Here is a 23,112-nt window from a genome sequence, read left to right as displayed (position 1 = left end):
GTGTGGCCTCCTGGGAGTTGTAGTCTTTAATCCAGTAAACTGTAGTGCCTGTTTAGTGTCATCCAGGACTTGTGTACTTCTCGCGAAATACGGGAAGATGACGCACTCATCGCGAGACGAAGCTGGGCGTGGTTTTACATCAGCATCCTATGCACGAGTTTCTTGAACTGCTTGGTCTGTGCGCACTGTCGTCCAAAGTGTGGCCGAGTGAATGTCATGGGGAAAGCCAAGCGGACTGGGGCGCGGAGGCAGGTCCACAAAGCGCCCGCAGGGGCATCCGGAGGTCCGGCGAAGACTAACCCAAACCCATTTGAAGTGAAAGTCAACCAGCAGAAGTTCCAGATCCTTGGCAGGAAGACGCGCCACGATGTGGGCCTGCCCGGGGTGTCCCGCGCTCGTGCCATCAAGAAGGTGAGGGGATAGGCACTACCAGGTTCTGCGTACTATGCCCAGTGGCTAGTGAAAGCCATCTGGGGAGAAAAATATTTATTTGGCTTACACTTATATATTTCCATCATTGAGGAAATTGGAGGCAGGAGCTGATGCAGAAGTCATGAGGGGTGCTGCTTACTGGCTTGCTCTCTATAGCTTGCTTAGCCTGCTTCCTTAAAGAACCTAGGACCGCTGCTAGCACATAGGTGGGCCCTCCGCGGTCAATCACTAATTAGGAAAATGCTCTTTGGGCTTGCTTGCAGCCCGATCTTATGAAAGTATTTTTTCCAATTGAAATAACCTTCTTTCTGATGACTATACTTTGTGTCAAGTTTGCCTTAAACTAGCCAGCAAAACGATCAGGACTGAGGCATAACACTGCCTCTCCTTTGCTTGATATCGAATGCCCTTCCTCTGGAAACCCTTCCTCCTTGGGATCTTCCAGGTATACATTCTTCCTGACCCTTCTTGGAGCTTTTAGGGCCTAAGAGTTAATCTCTTCTGAGCTCTGAGCTGCCCTGTACTACCGCTCTGTATGCTTTGACCATGACAGTATTCGACCCGTGGATAGGGTTTACAAAGTATGCTCTTTGAATGTTTGGAAAATGTCCTTCCTCTGAATTTCATGAGCTTGTCCCTTGGGAAGTCACTGGAATAGTACCTTTTGGGGATAACCACATAGCTTCCATCCTTGTTCTTATGGTCCCACCTCAAGAGTATATTGTACCTTCCTTTCAAAACCAGTTCAACAAATGGCATTCTCTATGTAACTGCTGACGTTTGTTTGGCTTTAAAAAAAAAAAAAAGTTTGTGAGTGTCGTTTGTGCTGTGGCTTTAATCTCTAGGGAATCGGAGACAGGTGGATCTCCGAGTTTAAGGGCTTTATGGTGAGACTCGAAACTTCCAGTTGAGTCTCAAAAAATAAATAGAAGAAATGAGTAAGCAAAAGGCAATTCATGGTTACTTTGAGAAAATTAATAGGTTAGACTTATTGGTAATGTTTGTAAGTGGGATAAGTAAGACCTGGCCTTTGCCCTTCACAGCTGCTAATCTGTACTTTGTTACAAAGGATGCAGTTTACATGAGATCTTTAGATTGAAGGAAATTTCTTTTTAAAAACACTTAATTACTAGTTTTATTTTAAAGTTTAATACATTTACGTTATAAATAATAAATAAATAATAACCTCACCACTATGGTATTTGATCACATCTGGGTCTGTCCTTAAAGGGAATCGCATTGTAACTTTGTAAGGAAATTTCTTTTTCTTTTTGCTCTTTCGAGACAGTGTTTCTCTGTGTAGCCCTGGCTGTCTTGGGAACTCACTCTGAAGACCAGGCTGGCTTCGAACTCAGAAATCCACCTGCCTCTGCCTCCCAAGTGCTGGGATCAAAGGTGTGCGCCACCACTGCCAGGCAGGAAATTTCTTTTGAATTGGGTAAAATATCTATACTGCAAGGAGCTGACACTGTCCTGTGTATGTCCTGTAGGTGGTTCAATGCATGCATTATAAAAAAATACAAATGACTGTCTAATAATTCACCAGTATAAACTATAGGCCAAGGATGGCAGAGAGGACATTTGAAAATAGAATAATGTGACATCTAACAGACCCACATCTGCTGTTTCTTTTTTTTTTTTTCTTCACCATACTAACTGCATTCACAAAGTTTATTGCCAGTACAAATTCTTATATGATGAAGAAGACTACAGAATTGTGCAATGGCTTCACTATATTAACTACACTCACAGGGTTTCTGTCTTAGAATTTCCATTGCTAGGAATAGATTTCATGACCAAGGCAACTCTTGTAAAAGCAAACATTTAAATGGGGCTGGCTTACACTATTAGAGGTTTAGTCCATTTTCATCATAGCAGGAAGCTTGGGGTAGGCATGCAGGTAAACATAATGCTGAAGAAGGAGCTGAGAGTTCTGCACCTTGATCCATAGGCAGACAGGAAGAGACTGTCTTCTAGGGATCACACAGGAGGGTCTCTTCAGCACTGGGTGGAACTTCAAAGACCACCCTAACAGTGCATATCTGCTGTTTCTAATTAAGCCTGAGTTTCATGCAGTATACCTGCCACTTGTACTGGTTATTAGCATTAAATAAAGTGGCAAACTGTATTCTTCTCAACTTTACAACCCCTTCTGGTAGCCTCCTCAGTGAAGATTATAGAGATTTTATGTGAGAATCATTGATGTGTGATGTGTTTTCCAGAGAACCCAGACTTTACTAAAGGAGTACAAAGAAAGGAACAAGTCCAATGTGTTCGCAGACAAACGCTTTGGGGAATATAATAGCAACATAAGCCCAGAGGAAAAGATGATGAAGAGATTTGCTCTGGAGCAACAGGTATGGAAAAAGAATGGCAGGGACGTCTTTGCTCTAAACTTTACACAAGGCCCGCCATGGTGAAGGGTGCTTCTCCTTGCTCACCTCTTGAGTGGTTTGCCTGCCGTGTACAGGGGATATGTCTCAAGGGGTGTGTCCCATTGCGTAGACAAAGACTCGCAGAGTTACTAGTAGATAAATACCTTTACGAGAGCAAATAGCAAATAGTAATGTGTCAGAGTCGGTTGAGGTCCTGCCTTCAGCTTTGTTGGTTGGAGGGTGAGTGAGTGGGGAACCATTGCCAAGGGGAAGACTGAGTAGGAGCTTAGCTTAGCCGAGTTGACTTAGATAAGAATTTTCTCTACAAGTTCTGCGTGTATTTCAATCATCTTTCAAGTGATCCAGAATAATTTTCATGCTGATCATGTTGTACTATCATCTCTCTCATATAGTGGAAAATAACTAATTTTCTAGGAAATAAACACAATAATTTTAAATAACTGACGTTAACCCTTTTTGTCAAGCGATATCATGAGAAAAAGAACATCTACAACCTAAATGAAGATGAAGAATTGACTCATTATGGCCAGTCCTTGGCTGACATTGAAAAGCATAATGACATTGTGGATAGTGACAGTGATACTGAAGACCGGGGGGCATTGTCAGGTAAGTGGGGGTGCCGCCACAGAAGCCTGGTAGCTTGGAGCAGGGGACAGTGTGTTTCTTGTTGGACTTTCTCCTGGAAATGATATTTTAACCTCTTGATGAACTGCATAGGTCAGGGTTTTTGCTTTTGTTCTTTGTTTTGTGTGTTTGTCTCAGCTTTAGGTTGGTATGTGTGACCGGTGCCTTTTGGGACTGATAAAGCACTGTTCATTCCTATCACAATAGCCAGTTTTATCTCTAAGCACAGAGTTAGAGCTGCGCAAAAACCCACCTCATTGACTTAGCAAGAGCTCTTCTGCATTGCCTAGCTCCCTAAACGTTCATAAATTCTGCCCTAATAGATGTAGCTATGGCATTCGTGTTGGACTGTTAGATCGGCTTTGTGCAAGAACTGGTATTTAGCCTGTGCCTGTAGGTAACAACATGAAGCAGAGTGGATGTTAACCTTACTTAACATTAATATACCACTATATCAAATAGACCAAATTTACCAGGAGACTCAGGGATCATTCATTCATTCATTAGTAGCTTATGTGACAGTTAGTCTTAGTTCTGGAGAAATGTGAGAGAACAAAATACCAAATGCTTAACCTTGGCAGTTGATGTCAGATGTCAGACTCAGATGGTAAACAGTTAGATCACTAAATTCTCTTGTCTGTGAGATATGCAGTGGGCCATATGTCCTAGGAAAGGGCTGAGAATGCCATCAGGTAGACACTGCCAGACTCACTGAGAAGGCATTTGAACAAATCCTATCAGCTTAGGAAGCCAGGAGGCTTCCCGTGGGAGAAACAGTAAATGTGGAGGGTCTGGAGTGGGAACTGCTGGAAGGCTGGTGGCTCACAGTAGGTCCACAGCAGAGCCATGTGGGCAAGGGGGACCACTGAGACATTTATGTCAGGACATTCCATTGTCTGATGGGACATCCTAACAGGATTTACTAGTAATTAGATATGAATGAGGGAGAACGGGGAATGGGGTGACTGAATGTGTTGGCCTAATCCACAGAGAAGATTGGATTGCCATTCGCTGAAATGAGGAAAACTTTTACATAGATTTAGAGGAGTCTGTGGAGAGACATCCAAGGTCAGCTGGAGAGATAAGAACCAGAGGCCACCAAATGAGCAGGAACACGCAGGAAAAATGGCACGGGTTGGGGAGGTACTCAGTCAGTGAGTGTGAGTGCAAGCCTGGTCATCCCTAGCACTCATATAAGGGAAGGCCAGCTGTGGGGCCAGCAGGCCCGCTCAGTGAGAACACAGGGCATGCGCCTCGAGCCTGGTAACAGGAGATCAGACAACTCCATAGAGTTCTCCTATGACCTCCACACGTGTGCTGCGACGTGTAACCCTGCTCCCCACTCCAGTCACACACACACACTAATAATTACAATTTTTTAAAAACACCAACACGGAAAAATCTCAGCATGGTACTGTGGGGACAGAGGCAGGAGGATCCCTGGGGCTGGTAGGGCTTGAGTTCAGGTTCAGTGAGAGAGCCTGTACTAAGGCTATAGGAGGAGTACAGTAGAACAAGACACCCAGTGTCTGCAGGTCCCCATACAAACATGTCATCAGAACAGAAAGAGAAGAGCTGAAGCCCGAAGAGTCCGAGAAGGCAAAGAGAGAATCTGTTGAGGATGTCCTGGGCATGTTGGCTGGAGGCCAAGTAGAGCCCTTTCTGCAGAGAGTGGGGGATGAAGAAGGCTAGGAGCTGGCTTGTAGGTCAGTGAGACTCTGCAAGGGAGCCAGGGAAATGCCAGAAGACAGGGAGATAAAAATGAAGCAGACGACGCTGGAAGCTTTACTGTGAGACCAAAAGTAGAAAAAGGGGGGGGGGGAACCACGGGGACAAAGTTGAGCTTTGTCTTAACATTGGAGGCAGTAAAGACATGATGTAATCAAGTCAGAGAAACTGATGGGGCCAGGGCTGCTTTTGCCATGGCCTGAGAACCTGAGTTTGATCCCCAAAACCCACATAAAGGTAGAGTGAGAGGACTGACACTCCACAGTTGTCCCCTGACATCTACTTGATTGCCAAGACACACAGTGCCCACACTCATATCACGTATAAAAAGGTTTTTAAAACTGTCCTTGGAGAAGCATTGACAGAATTCTACCCAAAGGTGGCTGCAGAGTTAGAGCCCAGGTTTCACAATATCTTCTGTCTGTTTCCAGCTGAACTGACTGCTTCCCACTTTGGTGGTGGGGTCCACAAGAACACCTCTCAGAAGGAGGGCGAGGATGGAGACAAGCCAAAGACACGGAAGGAACTGATTGAGGAGCTCATTGCAAAGTCAAAGCAAGAGAAGGTGGGCTGCTTACCATTCTGATGTGCACAGCAGCAAAATGGGTCAGACTTCCTTCCCGTGGACATTTCTCAGCTGTATTTCATTTCTATCTGAACTTAATATAGGACCATTCATTTTGAAAAGGAATATTCTAGATCTCCATTAAGCTTACACCTCTGATGTTGTTGGCTTTAGTGTTTGGAAAACAGTATGTCTTATTAAACTCGCAGTGTACTGCTCAGAATTTGGATGTGTAGTAGCAGGAAGTTATTTCTGTTTGACTCAGAGACTTACACTTGCTTCTGGTCCTTTAGTTCATGTCGACGCGTTTCCTATGAGGTGGGTCATTGTGTGTGTCCTTGGCCTTGATTCCAGGCCACTCGTGAAAGTCGAATAATGATGGTGTGTGGTTTGTATTTGCTGGATTTTCTTCCCAGAGGGAAAGACAGGCGCAGCGAGAAGATGCCCTTGAGCTCACAGAGAAGCTGGACCGAGACTGGAAAGAAGTCCAGATTCTCCTGTCACGAAAACCTAAGAACTCAGAAAACAAAGAGAAAAAGGAAAAACCCCAGGTGGGTAGCCCCTTCGCCTCACAGGAAGCCACAGTGAGCTTTTTATCTGTTGACTTTGACCAAGAGCTACCTTTTTCTCTACCGTAAGTGAATTACAGTGTTTCTCAGGTGAGAAGTGCTGTAGGGTAGAAACAAGGGAGAGCTGAGCTTCCGTTACGGTCCTGACATTCATGTGTGCTCTGTGCAATGCTTACTTTCTCATCCTCTTGACAGTGATGCTTTTTACATTTCTCCAAAACTGTTGAAAATGGTACATTTGTTTAGTAGCAAGAGTCTACTGAGGAAATAGGATTTTGCTAGCTTATATCCCGGCGTGGCCGTGTGTGTCTCTCCGAGTCAGCCATAGCATTGCCGGGACTCGCGTAGGCTCCTGGTTGGCTTAGCTGTCGGCTGAGTGGTGGTTATTTTGTTACACCAGCACATTTGTTAGTTGTTAGTTTGGGTGGGGTTTGGCTGAGATAGGTTTCACCAAGAGTGACCTTGGCCTCCTGCTACCATCTCCCACATGCTGGGACCCCAGGCATGCTACTATGCCCAGTAGGTGATATGTTTTAAGAATTGCTTTTGCCTCCCAAGTGCTGGGATTAAAGATGTATGCCACCACAATTTGAGGCCAGTCTGCTCTACAGATCGAGTTCCAGGGCAGCCAGAACTACACATAGAAACCCTGGCTCAAAAGTAATATAACATAAATATGTATATATTATATATAACACATAAGTGATATAATATATGAGTCTATAAGATAATTTTTTATGAGCAGAAATGTCCATGTAACCCACATGTCTACCTGCTTTTCAGTTTTTAGAACTAATTACAACAGCATCTATTTATTTGTTTATTTAGGTGGGGGAATAATATGCTTGTGAGTAATTGTGCAGGCCAGGGGTGGGCGGCATCTTCTGGATCTGAATCTGTGGAACATAGGATAGGGCCAGGGACTCTGCAAGAACAGCAAGTCCTTGTAATTGTTGAGCCATTCACTAGCCCCAGGAACAGTTGTCTATGCAGAAGAAAAGACTTAGGCATGGTTTGTCCCGTTCCTTATATACGACGTCCAGTCATTGATGGAATGGTCTTTACTTTTTGTAAACAATTCTGAAAAACATTTTATTTTCCCCTTAGCCCGATGCATATGACATGATGGTTCGTGAGCTTGCCTTTGAAATGAAGGCTCAACCCTCTAACAGGATGAAAACAGAAGAGGAACTAGCAAAGGAGGAGCAAGAGAGGCTCAAGAAACTGGAGGTACGGGTGACTTGTAACTGAGTGCTTGGCCCAGCCTGACACCCAAGAGGCTCAGCTCCCTCACAAGGCCTGAGTGCAGTAGACTTCTCTTTTCTAAGCTTTTCTGCTCTAGCTTGGAAGGCGGGCTGAATTGTGCTGTGTTTACATTTTACATTGGTACAGACATAAGTGTCTTTTCATTTGTGAGATGATCATATGAAGTAAAATACACACAGTATATGAGGCCTTTCTTTGTACCAGTCTCCCACAAACAACCGCTGGCACTGGATTGAGTCCATCATCTTCTGAGCTGTTGCCTGTGTGCTTAGGGTCTTGGTTTATTGTGTTGAAGCAGATACTGTGCAGCTGACTGCCTTGGCTCGCTGCCACAGGCCTCTTCAGTACCTCAGTGTCTGCAGAGATTTGACGAACACAGCTGGTGACTTCTCTTTCCTTACTGCCTTAGGCTGAAAGACTTCGAAGAATGCTTGGAAAAGATGAACATGAAAATAAAAAGAAACCAAAACATACATCAGCAGATGATTTAAATGATGGCTTTATACTGGATAAAGACGATAGGCGCTTGCTTTCTTACAAGGTAAGGTGTCCCCTGCCTCCTTTAAAAACCACATTTTCTAGTGTTCATTCAGGGGTTCACTATAGCTGGAATATTGAAACCTTATAAACAATTTTTGTCATGTTTCATTGTATATTTGCTACACTGCCATCTTCCACATCTATGAGACCCCTTAGAACTTGCAGTTTCTCCAGGCCAGGGGCTTCTGCTTCACTTCCCTTCCCTTCCTCCTCTTCCTCCTCCTCCTCTGCCACCCTGCCCCAAACCTCCTTTTCTCTCTTTCCCATCCATCTTCCCTCTCTCTGCCCAATCTTCAGCTCTCCTTTATTTTACAAATTAAGGTGGGAAGCAGACTATCCACAACACAAAAATACCAAAAATACCAACAACAACAACAAAAAAAAAGCCATTTACACGAGCAGATCCAGCCCCAAGGCACTGTTGTCTCCTCTGTTCCCTACCCCCCAGGCCCTCACAAGGTGCCATCAGCATTTCACTTTCATAAGCTCTGTGGCAAAACCCAAATTTTTCCCAGCATCCCAGCTCAGGGTTCTCTGGGAGACTGCAATAGTCTCTACTAGAAGCTTAAGGGATTGTGCCACCTTTAGCTGAGCCCTGGCAAAGGCCTTATTGATGGGAATCCATGCAAGAGAAAGTGACCATGTGGCTCGGGCAGGAAGTCCAGGGGAGGGGGAAGGCCCAGGCATGTATGTTCCTTAATAATCCCCATGAACGGGGACTACACTATGCTAACTCCCTGAGAGCAGGCCATCCTGACTGAAAGACCTCTCTAGGCCTCATCTCTTAGTGCCCCCGTCCCCTCTCACAGCTCCACAGAGGACCAAGCTTCAAATGCAGAAACACTCAGGGAACTAACCGAAGCACTATGAGAGAGCTTCAGTTCCTACGGTGTAGGGCACCTCAGGGAAGTGGACAGGGCAACCCAAAGCAGATGAGAAAGAATGATACCACGTTGCCATGGTATTCCGGTGTTGCTGCAGAATGTTCTAACTGAGGTCAGCATGGTCTTTTTCTAGGATGGGAAGATGAACATTGAAGATGTCCAGGAAGAGCAAAGCAAGGAAGCAGATGACCAAGAGAATGACCAGAAAGAGGGAGAGGATGAGAGTGAGGAAGAGGATGAGAGCCATGAGGACTCAGAAGAGAGTGAGGACCCAGACAGCCACTCGGACCTAGAATCTAATATAGAGAGTGAGGAGGAAAACGAGACACCAAAGAAGGAGCAACGTCAGACTCCTGGGGGGAAGTTGCCAAAGGGTGACCAGAAAGCGCAAAAGGCTATTGGAGCTGAGCTGCCCTATGTCTTTGCAGGTAAATACAGTTGTTTTTTTCTGTTTTCAGCCTAAGATTCAATCCCCAGGCTTGGGTTTTTGTTTTGTTTTTCTAAATAACGGCCACCGTGTGTACTTGCGAGTTTCCCTCCCTGGAGATGCAGTTGTGAGTGCATGGCCACATTCCCACTTGGGATGTGATGTCATTGATGTGTGGCTGGCTTTCATTCTTGGCGTCTGTGGGCCTGCATATTAGCATGACTTCTCCCATCAGTTCCATGGCCACTGAGAGGTCTATGACTGCAGAGATGAAGCAGGCACCTTTCTGCAGCAGGGTGTAGATTAGATTCCTGGGCCATCTGTAGGAAGGCTTTCCACCTGGATACTCCAGCCACAGCAAATAACCTTTTATCAAATGTAGCGTTCTTTGATCTACATTGTTTCTCTTTTTAAACAGAGAGAAACTCTCCAGTTATAGCAAGCAGCCCTGACTTGCTCTGTGACTGAAGGTTAGTTCCAGAATAGAAAACTAATGAGTCAAGCTAGCTTGCAGGGAGGAGACTTGATGTATGAGTCTCAGGAAATGGATTTGCTTCACGCATGTGCTCTAATCCTGTCTGACATCTATACTGAAACCAGCATTGCCACAGAGATGCCTCATGGTTTGTGGTCTTCAGGCAAATTATTACTTGATGAAATCCATGGTTCATCTTTGCTTTGGAGCTGTCCTCAGGTACATGATTTGAGTACAGTCATTTAAGTAATGTCAGACTCCCTGGATAAGAGTAGATATATATGAGGTTAAATAAACACCTTAGATAGCATTTAAGTTAAATAACTTTTCACAAAGTGAAGGAACCGTGCCTATACTATGTAAGTAGCCATGTGGATTGTTGTCCTGTTGAATGTTAACTGTGAAATATGTTTTGTGTTTTTGATAGCTCCTGAATCCTTTGAGGAGCTGAAGTTTTTATTGTCAGGAAGATCAATGGAAGAGCAACTTTTGGTGGTGGAGAGAATTCAGAAGTGCAACCATCCAAGTCTTGCAGTAGGAAACAAAGCAAAATTGGAAGTACGCTGAGATAAGTGTATTGGGTATTAGAGTTTTAGCACAGTCCTGTGTCTGTGAATGCTAGACTTACTTGGAGGTACACAGTACCGAGTGCCTTGGTTTTGCTCAGGGCCTGCCTCCCATTCGTTGTTACTGTGTTGACACCAGAAAGCACTTAATGAGGAGCAGAAAGCCACATGTGGCATCAAGCTCCGCTCTGCCTCAGAGCAGCCATTACCCTTGTTTCACAGGTCAGGAAACTGAGACTCAGCCCGTCAAGTGGCCAAGACTGAATAAATGAGTTGCTGTTGGTTCCGTTCCTTATAGGCATTATCATGTCCTTACCATGACCATGCAGCCTTCTTCTTCTTCCTCCTCCTCCTTTTGTTGTTGTTGTTGTTCCTTCCATTTTATTTGTGAGAAAGGGTCTTGCTGTATCTTTGGATGCTCTGGAATTCACATTGTAGGCTAGGCTGGCCTCAGACGCACCGAGATCTCCCTGCCTCTGCTTCCCGAGTGCTGGGATTATAGGCGTGCACCACCACACCCAGCTTTGTTTTGGTTTTGAGTTGGTCATACTTTTGTGACCAGAGGGCTTCAAACTTTTGTCTGTCTCTGCTTCTGAGTACTGAAATAGTTGGCATGAGTTACCTCCCGTGCCTCGATCCTTGTTTGGTTTTAATAAATTACACGCCATCTGCCATTCCATAAAGAACGTGTCCTGTCCTTAGCTGTCTTTCCTCATCTGTGTCCAGCAGTTTCTAGCAGCGTTTTTTGCTTGTATTTTGTTTGAACTCTTCTGAAGTCCGTGGTCCCTGTGGGCTCTGGCCAGCGTGCAGGTGTTCTGGGAGCTGTCGGCTGTGGCTTAGCATTTGGTATTTGGCACTGAGTCATCTCCCAATCTGTGTCCCTGCAGAAATTGTTTGGCTTCCTCTTGCAATACATAGGAGATTTGGCTACAGACAGCACACCAGACCTCAAGACCATCGATAAGTTGGTTGTGTAAGTAAAAATGTTTGTTTCAAGAGGAATACAGGGCTGAATTGCAGTTTTATACTATGTAATGTTATAATAACATTTGGTGTCATTGTGCCAGTCAGTGGCAGTGTGACCTTAGCAGGCAGGGGACTGCCCTCAGAGCGCTATAGAGACCGCACAGTACATGCCTCCACACTGCCATGATTTGCTCACAGCTTTCCCTCTGACTCATGCTACCCATGCAGGGATGAGATAATCTCACATTACCAACAAGTTGATTTTAAAACAAAGCTAGTGAGCCCTTCATTTACAGTACTGGTACGTTAGTTTGTGTTTGTTTCATCAGCACTAAAGCCTCACATCCATATATATATATATATATATATATATATATATATATATATATACATATATATATATGTGTATATNNNACACACACACACACACATATATATATATATATATATATATATATATATATACACACACACACACACATACATACATCCCCCGTGGATATATACATATATATATATATATATATACACACACACACACACCGTGGATGAGTCTAGCGGCATCTGGTCCTTGCCTCACTAGACCCACACAGGAGGTGCTTTGCTTGAGTCTTAAGAGTGCCTTCTTGGGAGCATGGCCACTTGTCTTGCCCAAGGATGGCTATAGAAACTTTGGCCTTTAGCAGTGTTGTACCTGTGATCCCTGTGGTGGTTTCCTGCTGCTGTATGGTGGCTGGAAGGTCAAAAGAAACTGATCTCAGGAGCTGTGTGATAAGGGAAAGTCTGCACTAGGAGGGGGCGCTCTTGAGCCACCTCTGTACTGCATAACTAGCCTGTGTGTCCCCCGCATGTACACAGATGCTTTTACACAGTGTTTGTGAGGAGGAATACGCTTATATGTAAAGTGCTATGGCCAACACTTAGACTATGCTCCCAACAGTATTGATATTATAAACAGCCATGGTACCTCACGTATCCTACAACCACTTAAATACTCTGACCAGGGTTTTAGGAAATGGCAAAATCAGTATATATTATTATAAAACGCTACTTGACATGTCACCTGGACTACTAGAAAGGTCAACCATCAGTAAGAAAAGTGGACTCAGCAGTAGAGTATGAAATGGGGTTCAGTACCCAGCAACCATAAAGCAAAAATGTAGCTCCATCTGCGGGCCGCCTGTTCTTCCTTCCTTTAGAGTCAGCGACTGTACAGGAACATAGTTTTGAGGTTTGTTGTTTTCGTTATTTGCTGTCGTTATCTAAAGTCATCTCTATTATGTTTTTGTTTGACAGGCACTTATATAGTCTTTGCCAGATGTTTCCTGAATCTGCAAGTGACTCCGTAAGATTTGTTCTCCGAGATGCCATGCACGAGATGGAAGAAATGATTGAGACCAAAGGCCGGGCAGCGTTTCCAGGGTTGGATGTGGTAAGCAGAGACAGGACTCATCAGATCCTTTCTTTGCATCCACTGGAAACCAAGTTTATTTTGAGTCATACATGGTTGGCATTGCATTCCATGCTCGTGGCTTTGAGAGGTGTCCAGCTTGTGAGCCCATGTGTCCCATTTTTCCCATGAATGTGGCTGGATGCATTTGTAGATGTCAGCGTCATGTTGAAAGGTGACAGCTTGAACAACCCTGCTAGCCCTTCTAGAATGATCTGAGAGAACTGCAGGAAGATATGAGAGAAGAGCATATAGTCTTCATTCTTTTCTCTTTTTTGATTTTTTTTTTTTTTTTACTTACTCTCTTTATATCCTGCTCACTGCCTCCCTTAGCCCCTCCCCCTCCTTCCCTTCCCCTTCTTTGAGCTCATGGGGGCTCCCCTGGATATCCCCCACCCTGGCATTTCATGTCTCTGGGAGGTAAGGTGCCATTGAGGCTAAACAAGGCAGCCCAGCTAGAAGAACATATTCCATGTGTAGGCAACAGCTTTTAGGATAGCCCCTGCTCCAGTTGTTTGGGACCCACATGAAGACCAAGCTGCACATCTGCTACATATGTGTGGGAGGCCTAGGTCCAGCCTGTGAGTGTACATTCTTAATGACTGACGTATAGGAGAATTCTGGCTTGAGACTACATAGAGCTATGCCAAATCATAATGGTAGAGATGGAGATTAAAACAAACAAAACCACTTTCTGCAGAATGATTCCAGCCTGCATTCTTTTCTTTCAAATGTTGAGAAATATTTAAGTCTCCAATATCTTAACAATTTTGAGTTAGTACCTTTGAAGAACACTCAGCGGTGCTGGCTGCTTCATTTTCTTGTGCTTGTATTGAAATGAGTCAGCAGTGACTCACGGGTGCTTAAGGTTTTGTTGATGCATGTAAAATGCATGCTGAAAGATAGCTGGCCTGAGTCAGCTTACTAGTTAGGTGGATCTTCTTGACCCTCCCCAGCTCACTTCTTATTGCAGCCAGGGCTGTTGGGTGCTGTTATAGACATTAATTTGGGGTGGAGGGTATTAAGTACCAAGTCCTTTCAAGCCACATGGTCGTGTGTGGGCTCTCTGTCCTCTCTCAGCATCTCTTTTGTTGGGGGTGAGAATATTCATTATTACACCTGCTCAGACACCTCAGATAAGCTAATATGAGTGGTCATGATACACTAAGCTTCACACGCCGCCAGTACAGTAGTAGCTCTGTAGCTCATAGTGTGGTTCTGTTGCTGCTACACTGAGGAGCTGTGGTGTACAAGAAGCTTGCCAGACCATGGTGCTAGCAAGGCTCTGTTTATACCTAACCTTGAGTCATTCTACAGTGAGAGAGAGTCCCTGCCTGACCAGAAGGAAGTGAGTTCTTCTAGTGTGTGCCTGCTGGGTTCTAGGTGTGCTTGATCAAATTGGCAACGCTCTGGATGCACTGGAGGATTTCCTGGTGCCTTTAGCTATTCCTGCTTTTACATATGCTTAGAGTAGAAGAACTGCAGGTACTGGCTGCTGAGACGTGGTTATACCCTAGTAAGCAGACCAGGATATCACTTGGTGTCCAGTGAGGCAAGCAGGTCCCTAGCTGTCTTAGTTTTTAATCCTGCACAAACATCATGACCAAGAAGCAAGTTGGGGAGGAAAGGGTTTATTCAGCTTACACTTCTCACATTGCTGTTCATCACCAAAGGAAGTCAGGACAGGAACTCAAGCAGGTCAGGAAGCAGGAGCTGATGCAGAGGCCATGGAGGGATGTTCCTTACTGGCTTGCTTCCCCTGACTTGCTCAGCCTGCTCTCTTATAGAACCAAGACTACCAGCCCAGAGATGGCACCACCCACAAGGGGACCTCCCCCCTTGATTACTAATTGTGAAAATGCCCCACAGCTGGATCTCATGGAAGCACTTCCCCAACTAAAGCTCCTTTCTCTGTGATAACTCCAGCCTGTGTCAAACTGACACCGGCCAGTACAGTAGTTTTGTTACCCTGAAGCCCCAGTTCTTCGGGCTAGAGGTTAGGGTTGAAGACCTTTCCAAGCTCACAGGGTAAAACAAACCCATCCTTTTGGACATTCCAAATGAGCCGGGCTGCTTGTGGGAAGGCATGGGAGTGGTGGTGTGTCCTGGGAGGTATTGAGGGAGGCCCTGACCTAGAGTGAGTTGTGGTGGCTTGTCAGTGCCTGCTGTATCTCACTAGGACTTTTAAGACCAGTTGTGCTATGGGACCTTTTTAAACATCATTTTCTCTTTTTTTTTTGTATTGTACCACTTCCTTTCCAGCTCATTTATTTGAAAATCACTGGGCTGTTGTTTCCAACCTCTGATTTCTGGCATCCGGTTGTGACCCCTGCCCTGCTGTGTATGAGCCAGATGCTTACTAAGGTGGGTCCCGTCTTCCAGAGGGGCGTGGGGTCATCCCATATCTCGGGACTGTCTTAAACAAGAGTGTACTTTCACATCCCAACAGCCTGTAGTCTCAATTACAAGTGACACAAGGGTCACATGAATCCAGCAGTTCAAGCTTGAACAGTATAGAAAGCCAGTCTTAAAAGAACAAAAAATAAGTCCATAGTTATTGACCATTAAGATTTGGCATAAAATTGGTTATCTTAAAGGGCTTCTGAGAACCTGTGGAGACCGGAGTTCCAAGGTCAGACAGTAGCCTTGTCCCAGCCCCAGAGCTCCCTGCATGAGCTATTCTATGGGGTGGGAGGCTTGTCTCAACAGTGTGAAATTATATTTGGAGTGTGACTCCAGACAGGCTTGCAAATAGTAGTAGTTACCGAGTCTGAGGGCTTGTGTTCAGACTGCCCTTTTCCTGTATGGGCACACTGCTCACTGTGCCCCAGGATCACGCAGCCTTCATAGTCAGTAAGCCTCTTTATCAGAGTGCAGGGCCTCCTGTGATACTCAGTGGGATGCTAGTTGTCTGCCCAGTCTCCTGTACTACAACAGGATTCCAAGGCAGTAACTGTCTCTGTGGGTTCCTTCCTAGTGTCCAGTCATGTCCCTACAAGATGTGATAAAGGGCCTGTTCGTGTGCTGCTTATTCCTGGAGTACGTGTCCCTGTCTCGGAGGTTCATCCCCGAACTATTCAATTTTCTACTTGGGATTCTTTATATAGCAACTCCAAACACAAAGAGCCAAGGTGAGTTGATTATGGAGACTTAAAAATATGCATTAGAGGTTTTTGGTTTTTTTTTTTTAAGTGTTTATATACACATTCTGGAAAGTTGAGAGAACATTGACAACCTCTGAAGTCTGCAATCCAGGAACCAACTTTCTTTCTCTGAATCCGTGTGTATGCATGAATACACATTGCATACCAGCCTCAGGCTAGGGTGTTCATCTCTCCAGGGCTGATGCTAAAGCCATGCCAAGTATTGCAGCAGATTTCAAAGGTTGGAACTTTAAGTATTTGGGACTAAATACATGATGAAAATTAATCTAACCTCCCTCTTTGACACTTTTAGGAGGAAGGGTAATAAGGGTTGAGCCCCTGCCCTTCCCCCATTTTTATTATTAAGATACAGTCTCAGCCAGCTGTGGAGGTATATGCATTTAGTTCCAGTCCCAGAACTTGGGAGGCAGAGGCAGGTGGAACTCTGGGTCCAGGGTCAACCTTGTCTACAGAGCAAGATCTAGGGCAGCCAGGGCTACACAGAGAAACCCTATTTAATAATAGCAACAACCGTAATAATACCGTGTCTTCTTCCCAGGCTGGTCTAAAATCCCTAGACTCAAACGATTTCCTGCCTCCGCCTCCTGCATAGCTGATACTCCAGGTGTACACTGCCACTCCCAGCACTCTCAGTGCAGTCTGTAAGCTGAGACTCTAGGAAGGAGAGCTAGGGGGAGCCAGAGTACTACAGAGTTCCAAGTCTTAACTGGTTTCTTTCCCTGGTACCCGTGTGGCGAGACTAAAACAAGGCACAGCCTGAGATGCAGGTATAGTGTTGAGCGTCCCAGCAGTCTGGTGCCCTCATCTGAAGCCAGGCAGTGACTCAGTTCAGTCCTCCAGTTGCCACCATCCCTTGGATTTCTTGTCACATGATGTTTCTGCACAGAGCTCCCTTGTGGAACTGCTCTACAAACACTGCCTGCCCCTGGGTATCCAGGCTGACCCCTGTCACAGATTGGCATGGGTCCCTGGAGAGGGTACTGCAGTAGAAAGTGCAGGTGCTGGAGTGCAGTCAAGAAGGTGGTCCCGTGGCCGAGTAGGGGATTGAAACAAGCTGACCATCCACTTGCCCCCATGTACCCAGCCACTTCCATTTAACCATGCCTGAACTCTGTCCCAGCATGTTCCTCTTCCTCCATCATTAACTGATGTTTCCAGGTCTTTGCCAATGTCCATTTTGTTCATCCTCTCTCAGCCTGCTCAGACCTCTGGCCAACTCTGCCTACCAACTCCTCAGCATTCTGGCTGCTCTTCCCTCTATTTTGATTTTGGAATCCGTTTTACTTTCTCTATATCTAGTTCGTTTATCTGTAAGGGTGCTGGCATGACATCCTTACGAGGATAAGACTGTCTTGGTTATGACCTAAGTGCTTAAACCATGTGTGTAACCTGAATAAGGCCATAGGAAGTGTGTGGCTAGCAGGTTCTACATTAAGTTAGGCAAACTGCCTTCTCCATCTCCTCTGGAGCGTTCCTCACAGGTATCCTGTGTCTACTTGTTTGCTTGTTTGTTTTGGTTTTGGTTTTGGTTTTTCAAGACAGTTTCTCTGAGTAACCCTAGCTGTCCTGAAACTGTCTAAGCCAGGCTGGCCTCATTTTCAGAGATCCACCTGCCTTTGCCTCCTGAATGCTGGCATTAAAGGTGTGAGCCACCACTACCCAGCACAGGTATTCTTTCTGTGCTTATTTGGAGTTGGAATTAGCTCACTGGTATCTTGCAAGACCCGGCACCTTGGTGCACAGACAACTTTGAAAGGCTGAGCTACTCCAGCGCAGGCCCCCTGAGCTTGTGATACCCGGGTCCTTTCTGACCTGTCACGCTTGGGATTCAGGTTCCACTCTGGTGCACCCTTTTAGAGCACTTGGGAAGAACTCGGAATTGCTCGTGGTCTCCAACAAAGCAGATGTGACCACCTGGCAGAGGGGAAGCCTCCCCTTGCACTGGGCAAATAGACTGAGCACCCTGACAGCGACTGAGGCAAATCACACCAGGTATGTGTGACACCCCAGGGACATCAAGAATAAATGTCCTGACATGTGCAGCATTGTTTTCAGAGTATACTTATTTGATTGGGAACTGAAACTGAGTCCGCATTTTAAAGTATTGTTGCATGTCTTGTGCTTCTTTCTGCTCTGGGTAAACAGTATTTCCAAGATTACCAAAATGAGCCATTTAGCCTTTCTGCTGATGTAATTCCACTTAGATTTTCTGAGCTGTGGGTGAGACATTTCATTGGCTTATGAGTAACTACTGAAATAAGGTGAGCTGAGTCCCTTTTATTGTCCTGTGTCCTTGTAGGCTGTCCTGCGTAGCCTCGTGTTTGAGCCTGATGAAGCACTGTGTGCTCATGTACCGGGCACTGCCGTCCTTCCATGCCATTGTCAGGCCCCATCAAGCCCTCCTGGCGAAGCATCTTGCAGACTGTAGCCTCCCCCAAGAACTTCAGGTGAGGCCTTCCAGTCACTGGGCGCCTTGCCCTGTCCCAGGCTGTTCAGGACCCAGCACCAGCTTAGTGTTTTTGTCATTGAAGTTGCAGCTTAAAAGGCATCACAGGGAAGTCTACGAAAACTGTCTACAATCTCAGAAGCACAAAGGGAAAATGGCCCCACTCTTGTTCCGGGCCATCCATCCAAAGCACCTTACCCCACAGTTTCTCAGGGTGACCTTGAAGGACACCCTCACTTGGTCCTTGGAGCCCCTGTGTGTCTAAACAAGGCTTTTGATACTTTAGCATGTGTGGTGGTCAGCAGCTCTTCATGCCTACACTTGGTCCCCATCCCATCTAGGTGTCCCTACCCTGTCCCTCCTCACTGTCTTATGCCCCTTATTCCTGACTGGTTTCCTGTCCTCTGCCTTCTGCAGCTCCCACCCTAATCATCAGTTATCCCCATACCAGCCCAGCTTCCTTGGAGAAAAAGGCATGTTGTCTCCTCTGTACCCTCCCCCCAGTGACATCTCCATTCACAATAAAAGACAGCGGGTCAGGCTACAGTGCAGGCTGGAGTGACCTTCCCTTGGCCTCACCACCTGCACTCTGGGCTTCTCCCAGGCTTTCCCTCGGTTTTGGTGATGTTCACAGTTGCTCTTCCCTAGCCCCTGCACAGAGCTTTGTGTGCTGTTTGCCCATGGTGCTGACCTTTCCTGTACACATTACACCCTCGTCTTTGTGCCACTTGAAGACAGACCCTGGCTTTCCTGATTGCTGAGCCCCCTAAGTCTGGAGCTTGACTGTACTGAGTTGCTAGCACCTCCTCAAACAATCACTGTGGACATGACTGTGGTTGTCCCTTCTTAAAGTGATCCCTGGTCCTACAGATTTAGGCTGGCCAGTTAGGGTTATGGAGCTTGTAGTTTCTCAGTTCTCACATGACATTTAGATGGACCAAGACTACAATGGGTGCAAGGAGGCAAGCAAATTGGGATCCAGAGCACATCTGTGTGAGGGGAAGGGACAGACCAACATCAGTGAGCTGGCTTCTACAGGCTTCCCTGGAAGCCATGGCCTTAGCCAGACGTGTCTTAGCTGTGTGGGAGCAGGAATCCTGTTCTGCCTGACAGCATCATGCTGCTCTAACAGCTGCCTCCACACACTGCAGGTCACCTAGGCAGGGAAGGTGGTCCTTTGTGCTTTAATCCCAGTTGTGCTGATGGTGCCTTGCCAGTGTGTCCCTGTAGAAAGGCCATATGCTACTCTCTGGACACAAGCTCTTTCATTTACAGCTTTCTCTCTGGATGTGGGGGTATTTATGCATTGGCATATGTATGGAGGTCAGAGGGCAATGCCTTTGAAATTTAGTTTCCAGAGATTGAACTCAGGTTTGGTGGCAGGAGACCTTATCTGCTAAACCATCTGCTGGTCCTAATTGCATTGCTGTTCCCTATATAGAGGATGGCAGTGCAGCCAAGCTGCACCTGACACAGCCCAGTGGGTGTAGAGTAGGCAGTGGCAAGTATGGCCTCTTAACCATGCCTTTATGTGTTCCTTAGGAACTGTCTCAAAGCATACTGTCAGAAATGGAAAGCCAGAAGCAGCACTGCCGGCCGCTGGTGTGTGAGAAGAGCAAGCCCGTCCCACTGAAACAGTTCACCCCCCGGCTAGTCAAAGTGTGAGTGTTGGGGGACCCTGTGGAGGCCAGGACTGTCTGTAGGCTAGAGGTGGGCGATGCACCTGCTTCAGCCTGGGACAGGAGACATTGCAGTCGGCAGTCAGCTCACCTCTGTAGCCTTTTTGATTCTAACTTTAGGCTTGAGTTTGGACGGAAACAAGGCAGCAGTAAAGAAGAACAGGAAAGGAAAAGACTAATCCACAAACACAAGCGGGAGTTTAAAGGCGCCGTCCGAGAGATCCGAAAGGACAATCAGTTCCTGGCCAGGATGCAGCTCTCAGAAATCATGGAAAGGTGAGGAGGAACTGTGTACGGGACTAGGGCACCGCTATGGTGTGACACCACACTCATAGGCCGCTGGTTTTTTTCAGCACTGGGGAGTATGGTGAGCGATATATTTGGCAGCCTTTGCAGGACTGAGGGTAGAGCCATGCATGTATGGTTCTAAATTGTTAGTGTCCAAACAGAAGAAAGCAAAATACCCTGAGAACTGATGCAAGATTAACACTTGCTTTTTTCTTCTTCTTCTTTTTCTCTTTAGGGATGCAGAAAGAAAGCGTAAAGTAAAACAGCTTTTTAATAGCCTGGCCACGCAAGAAGGTGAATGGAAGGCTCTTAAGAGGAAAAAGTTCAAAAAATAAATTGTCTTGTAAATGTAGCAAGGCTGTGTGGTGTGTTGTAATGAAGGATTCTGGGGGGGGGCATTGTGGAGTGTGGGGTTCCCTCTCCCTGCCATGCTCAGACACATGCTGGGGATGTCTGTGAGAGCTCTGCACTGTTAGCTGATAGCCACACACAGAATGACATTTAGGCAGTTGTCCATAAAACTGACAAGCTGTCGTAGTGTGGGTAAGTACTTTATATACGTTTTACAGTGAAGTCACCTTCCCACACACTTATCAGATCATCAGTCACACATGACAGAACAGGACTGAATCCTTATGTCCAGCCTGGTCCTTGTCACCTGCTATGGCTCTGAGGTGTGAGATCTTGTGCAAGGGTTGGTGGTGCTGATTAGGAGTTGGGTTTTGGATGTGGTGAAGCCACTGTTGGAGCACAGAATGAATGGCTGTGGGCGTCCTGCAGCTCAGAATGCGCTGGTCAAGAACAACCCTGAGGAGGCATTAGGCTTGGCTTACAGGGGCTACATCTACCAACAGTACTCACCTTGTCACCTCTCCCTGTGATTCTTCGGGGACAGAGGCTGCATGACCCATGAGGGGCCTGGGCCTGACACACGTACCATCCAGCCCCAGCTTCCTCCACGACTGAATTAGCCACAGAGCTCTGCCGTACAATGGCTCTGCAGCAAGAAGCAGGGTGGCCAAATCTGATACTAGGCATAGATTGAGCAATCTATGAGGAGGAACATGCCAAGGAAAAGCTTACAGAGCCTCCAGATGTCCTGTGTCGTCAGAAGGGGAACACAATCCAGCTAGAAGAGCGCATCACTCAAGAGTGCATCCGGTGTGTCCTCTGGGAAAGTGTGGGCTGTATGGCTCGAGGAAGAGGTTAACAGCATTGAAGGGATAGGACTTTAGTGGTTCATCTATCTAAAAGATGAGTCTTTGTTTGCTCCGGCTGTTCTCATACTTCAGAGTTGATTGAGGATGACTAAATCCTGAATCCTGTTCTGTCTCCACCGAGTGCTGGTACTGGAGGTGGGCATCACCATGCCCAACTCCAGCATGGTTTAGAATAAGCTACAGTAGGAGGATCAGGAATTCAAGGTCAATGGTGGCTACATGAGACCCCGATTCAAAAGAAAACTACATAGGTACCAAGGAGACTGAACTGCACAGACAAGCTGTCTCTTAGATACACTTAGCTCTTCAGAACTTCACCGCTTGCTTCTAATGCATCTGAAAGCCTGCAAGCCTTCTCTACACTTGGCTGCTGGTAGACTCCAAGCCCAGTTCCCGCCACAGCAAGGCCTCCCGGAAGAGGAGGTGCCTGCTCCGAAGCCTCCGGGGTGTGGCTGCTATTCAGGGAGGTTCCCTGTCCATCCACCCGTTTGTCCCCGCCAGGAGCTGCGGCACACGTGCACAGGTCCCAGCTGGGTAGGTAGGAAGCAAACGTTTCGATATCGTGTGAGGAGGCCGAAGTGGCACACGAACGATCAGGGTGCCTGCGACTCCCCAACCAGGGATTCCCGTCTTCTCCCCGTTACCCGCTTCACAACAGGGGGCGCCCTGACCACTGCGGCCCTGAGCTTACTGCTGCCCTAGGTTGGTAAGGGAGTCGGGCCTTGAAGGGTGTGCCAGGACCGCATTGGAACCACTTCCGTTATGTTTGGCAAGAACCTGCAAATTCAGTTTTCAATTGTCAGGTAAACGGGGCCGTCATCACCACACCCTCCTTCCCCCAGCAGGGTCGGAGCTTCCACCATGGGCTGGGCAGGGGATGCGGGCTGTACGCCTCGTCCGCCTATACGGCCTCGGCCCGCGTCCGAGCGTCGCGTGATCATCGTGCTCTTCCTCGGCCTGCTACTCGACCTCCTGGCGTTCACGCTGTTGCTGCCTCTGCTGCCTGGGCTGCTGGAGAGACACGGCCGCGAACAAGTGAGCCCCTCCCCCAAGGCGGGAGCTCTCCCCATGCCTAGCCTATCACAGATTTATCCAGCTGGAGTTACTTTCCTCGTTACCCAGGACCCCCTCTATGGCTCCTGGCAGCGTGGAGTAGACTGGTTTGCTTCAGCCATCGGGATGCCAGCGGAAAAGAGGTACAACAGCGTCCTGTTCGGAGGTATGTCTCTGTGTGCCATGCTGGGGCCCACAGCCTTCACTTGGAGAGTTAGTTCTGCCTAGGCTCTTGGTCAATCATCCTCCCTGGGTTCCAGCCTCCATTAACTGAAAGGTCTGGGTTGGTTTTGTTGTTGTTGTTGTGGGAGGTGGTTGTTTTGTTTTGTCTTTTTGTTTTTAGTTGGTTGGCTTTTTTTTTTTTTTTTTTTTTT

General features: G+C 46.7%; 2 protein-coding genes across 8 annotated transcripts in view; both read left to right on the top strand.

The window, feature by feature from the left end:
* Positions 1 to 31: 31 nt before the first annotated feature.
* Nop14 (NOP14 nucleolar protein) lies at positions 32 to 20,817 on the top strand. The gene is made up of 18 exons (XM_021162142.2): positions 32 to 411; positions 2,655 to 2,789; positions 3,293 to 3,434; positions 5,612 to 5,745; positions 6,162 to 6,296; positions 7,422 to 7,544; positions 7,990 to 8,121; positions 9,138 to 9,432; positions 10,334 to 10,464; positions 11,360 to 11,445; positions 12,735 to 12,870; positions 15,151 to 15,252; positions 15,866 to 16,019; positions 17,885 to 18,044; positions 18,352 to 18,499; positions 20,041 to 20,159; positions 20,298 to 20,453; positions 20,701 to 20,817. The coding sequence occupies exons 1-18, from the start codon at positions 217 to 219 to the stop codon at positions 20,798 to 20,800; spliced, it is 2,583 nt and encodes an 860-aa protein (XP_021017801.1). The 5' UTR covers positions 32 to 216; the 3' UTR covers positions 20,801 to 20,817.
* Positions 20,818 to 22,105: 1,288 nt separating this feature from the next.
* The window catches only part of Mfsd10 (major facilitator superfamily domain containing 10), a 3,815-nt gene continuing 2,808 nt past the window's right edge, over positions 22,106 to 23,112 (top strand). Inside the window, exons 1-3 of one of the 7 annotated variants that reach the window (XM_021162853.2) lie at positions 22,106 to 22,387; positions 22,528 to 22,720; positions 22,808 to 22,904. In XM_021162853.2, the coding sequence (XP_021018512.1) occupies positions 22,547 to 22,720; positions 22,808 to 22,904 (271 nt within the window). In that variant the 5' untranslated portion in view covers positions 22,106 to 22,387; positions 22,528 to 22,546. The remainder of the gene's footprint in view (positions 22,388 to 22,527; positions 22,721 to 22,807; positions 22,905 to 23,112) is intronic. The other 6 variants (XM_021162852.2, XM_021162855.2, XM_029476963.1 and 3 more) reach the window with 6 other exon arrangements.

This window comes from Mus caroli, chromosome 5 (genome assembly GCF_900094665.2).
Source record: "Mus caroli chromosome 5, CAROLI_EIJ_v1.1, whole genome shotgun sequence".
NCBI lineage: Eukaryota > Metazoa > Chordata > Mammalia > Rodentia > Muridae > Mus > Mus caroli.
Note: the sequence above shows the minus strand (reverse complement) of the source record. Positions and strands in the feature narration are given on the sequence as shown.

What these genes read in the sequence shown, in the direction of transcription:
- Nop14 (XM_021162142.2), top strand. Translation starts at nt 217, where the DNA reads ATGGGGAAAGCCAAGCGGACTGGGGCGCGGAGGCAGGTCCACAAAGCG. An exon ending in AGAGGCTCAAGAAACTGGAG is followed by an intron (nt 7,545 to 7,989) that starts GTACGGGTGACT and finishes TTACTGCCTTAG; the next exon opens with GCTGAAAGACTTCGAAGAAT. An exon ending in GAAACAAAGCAAAATTGGAA is followed by an intron (nt 10,465 to 11,359) that starts GTACGCTGAGAT and finishes GTGTCCCTGCAG; the next exon opens with AAATTGTTTGGCTTCCTCTT.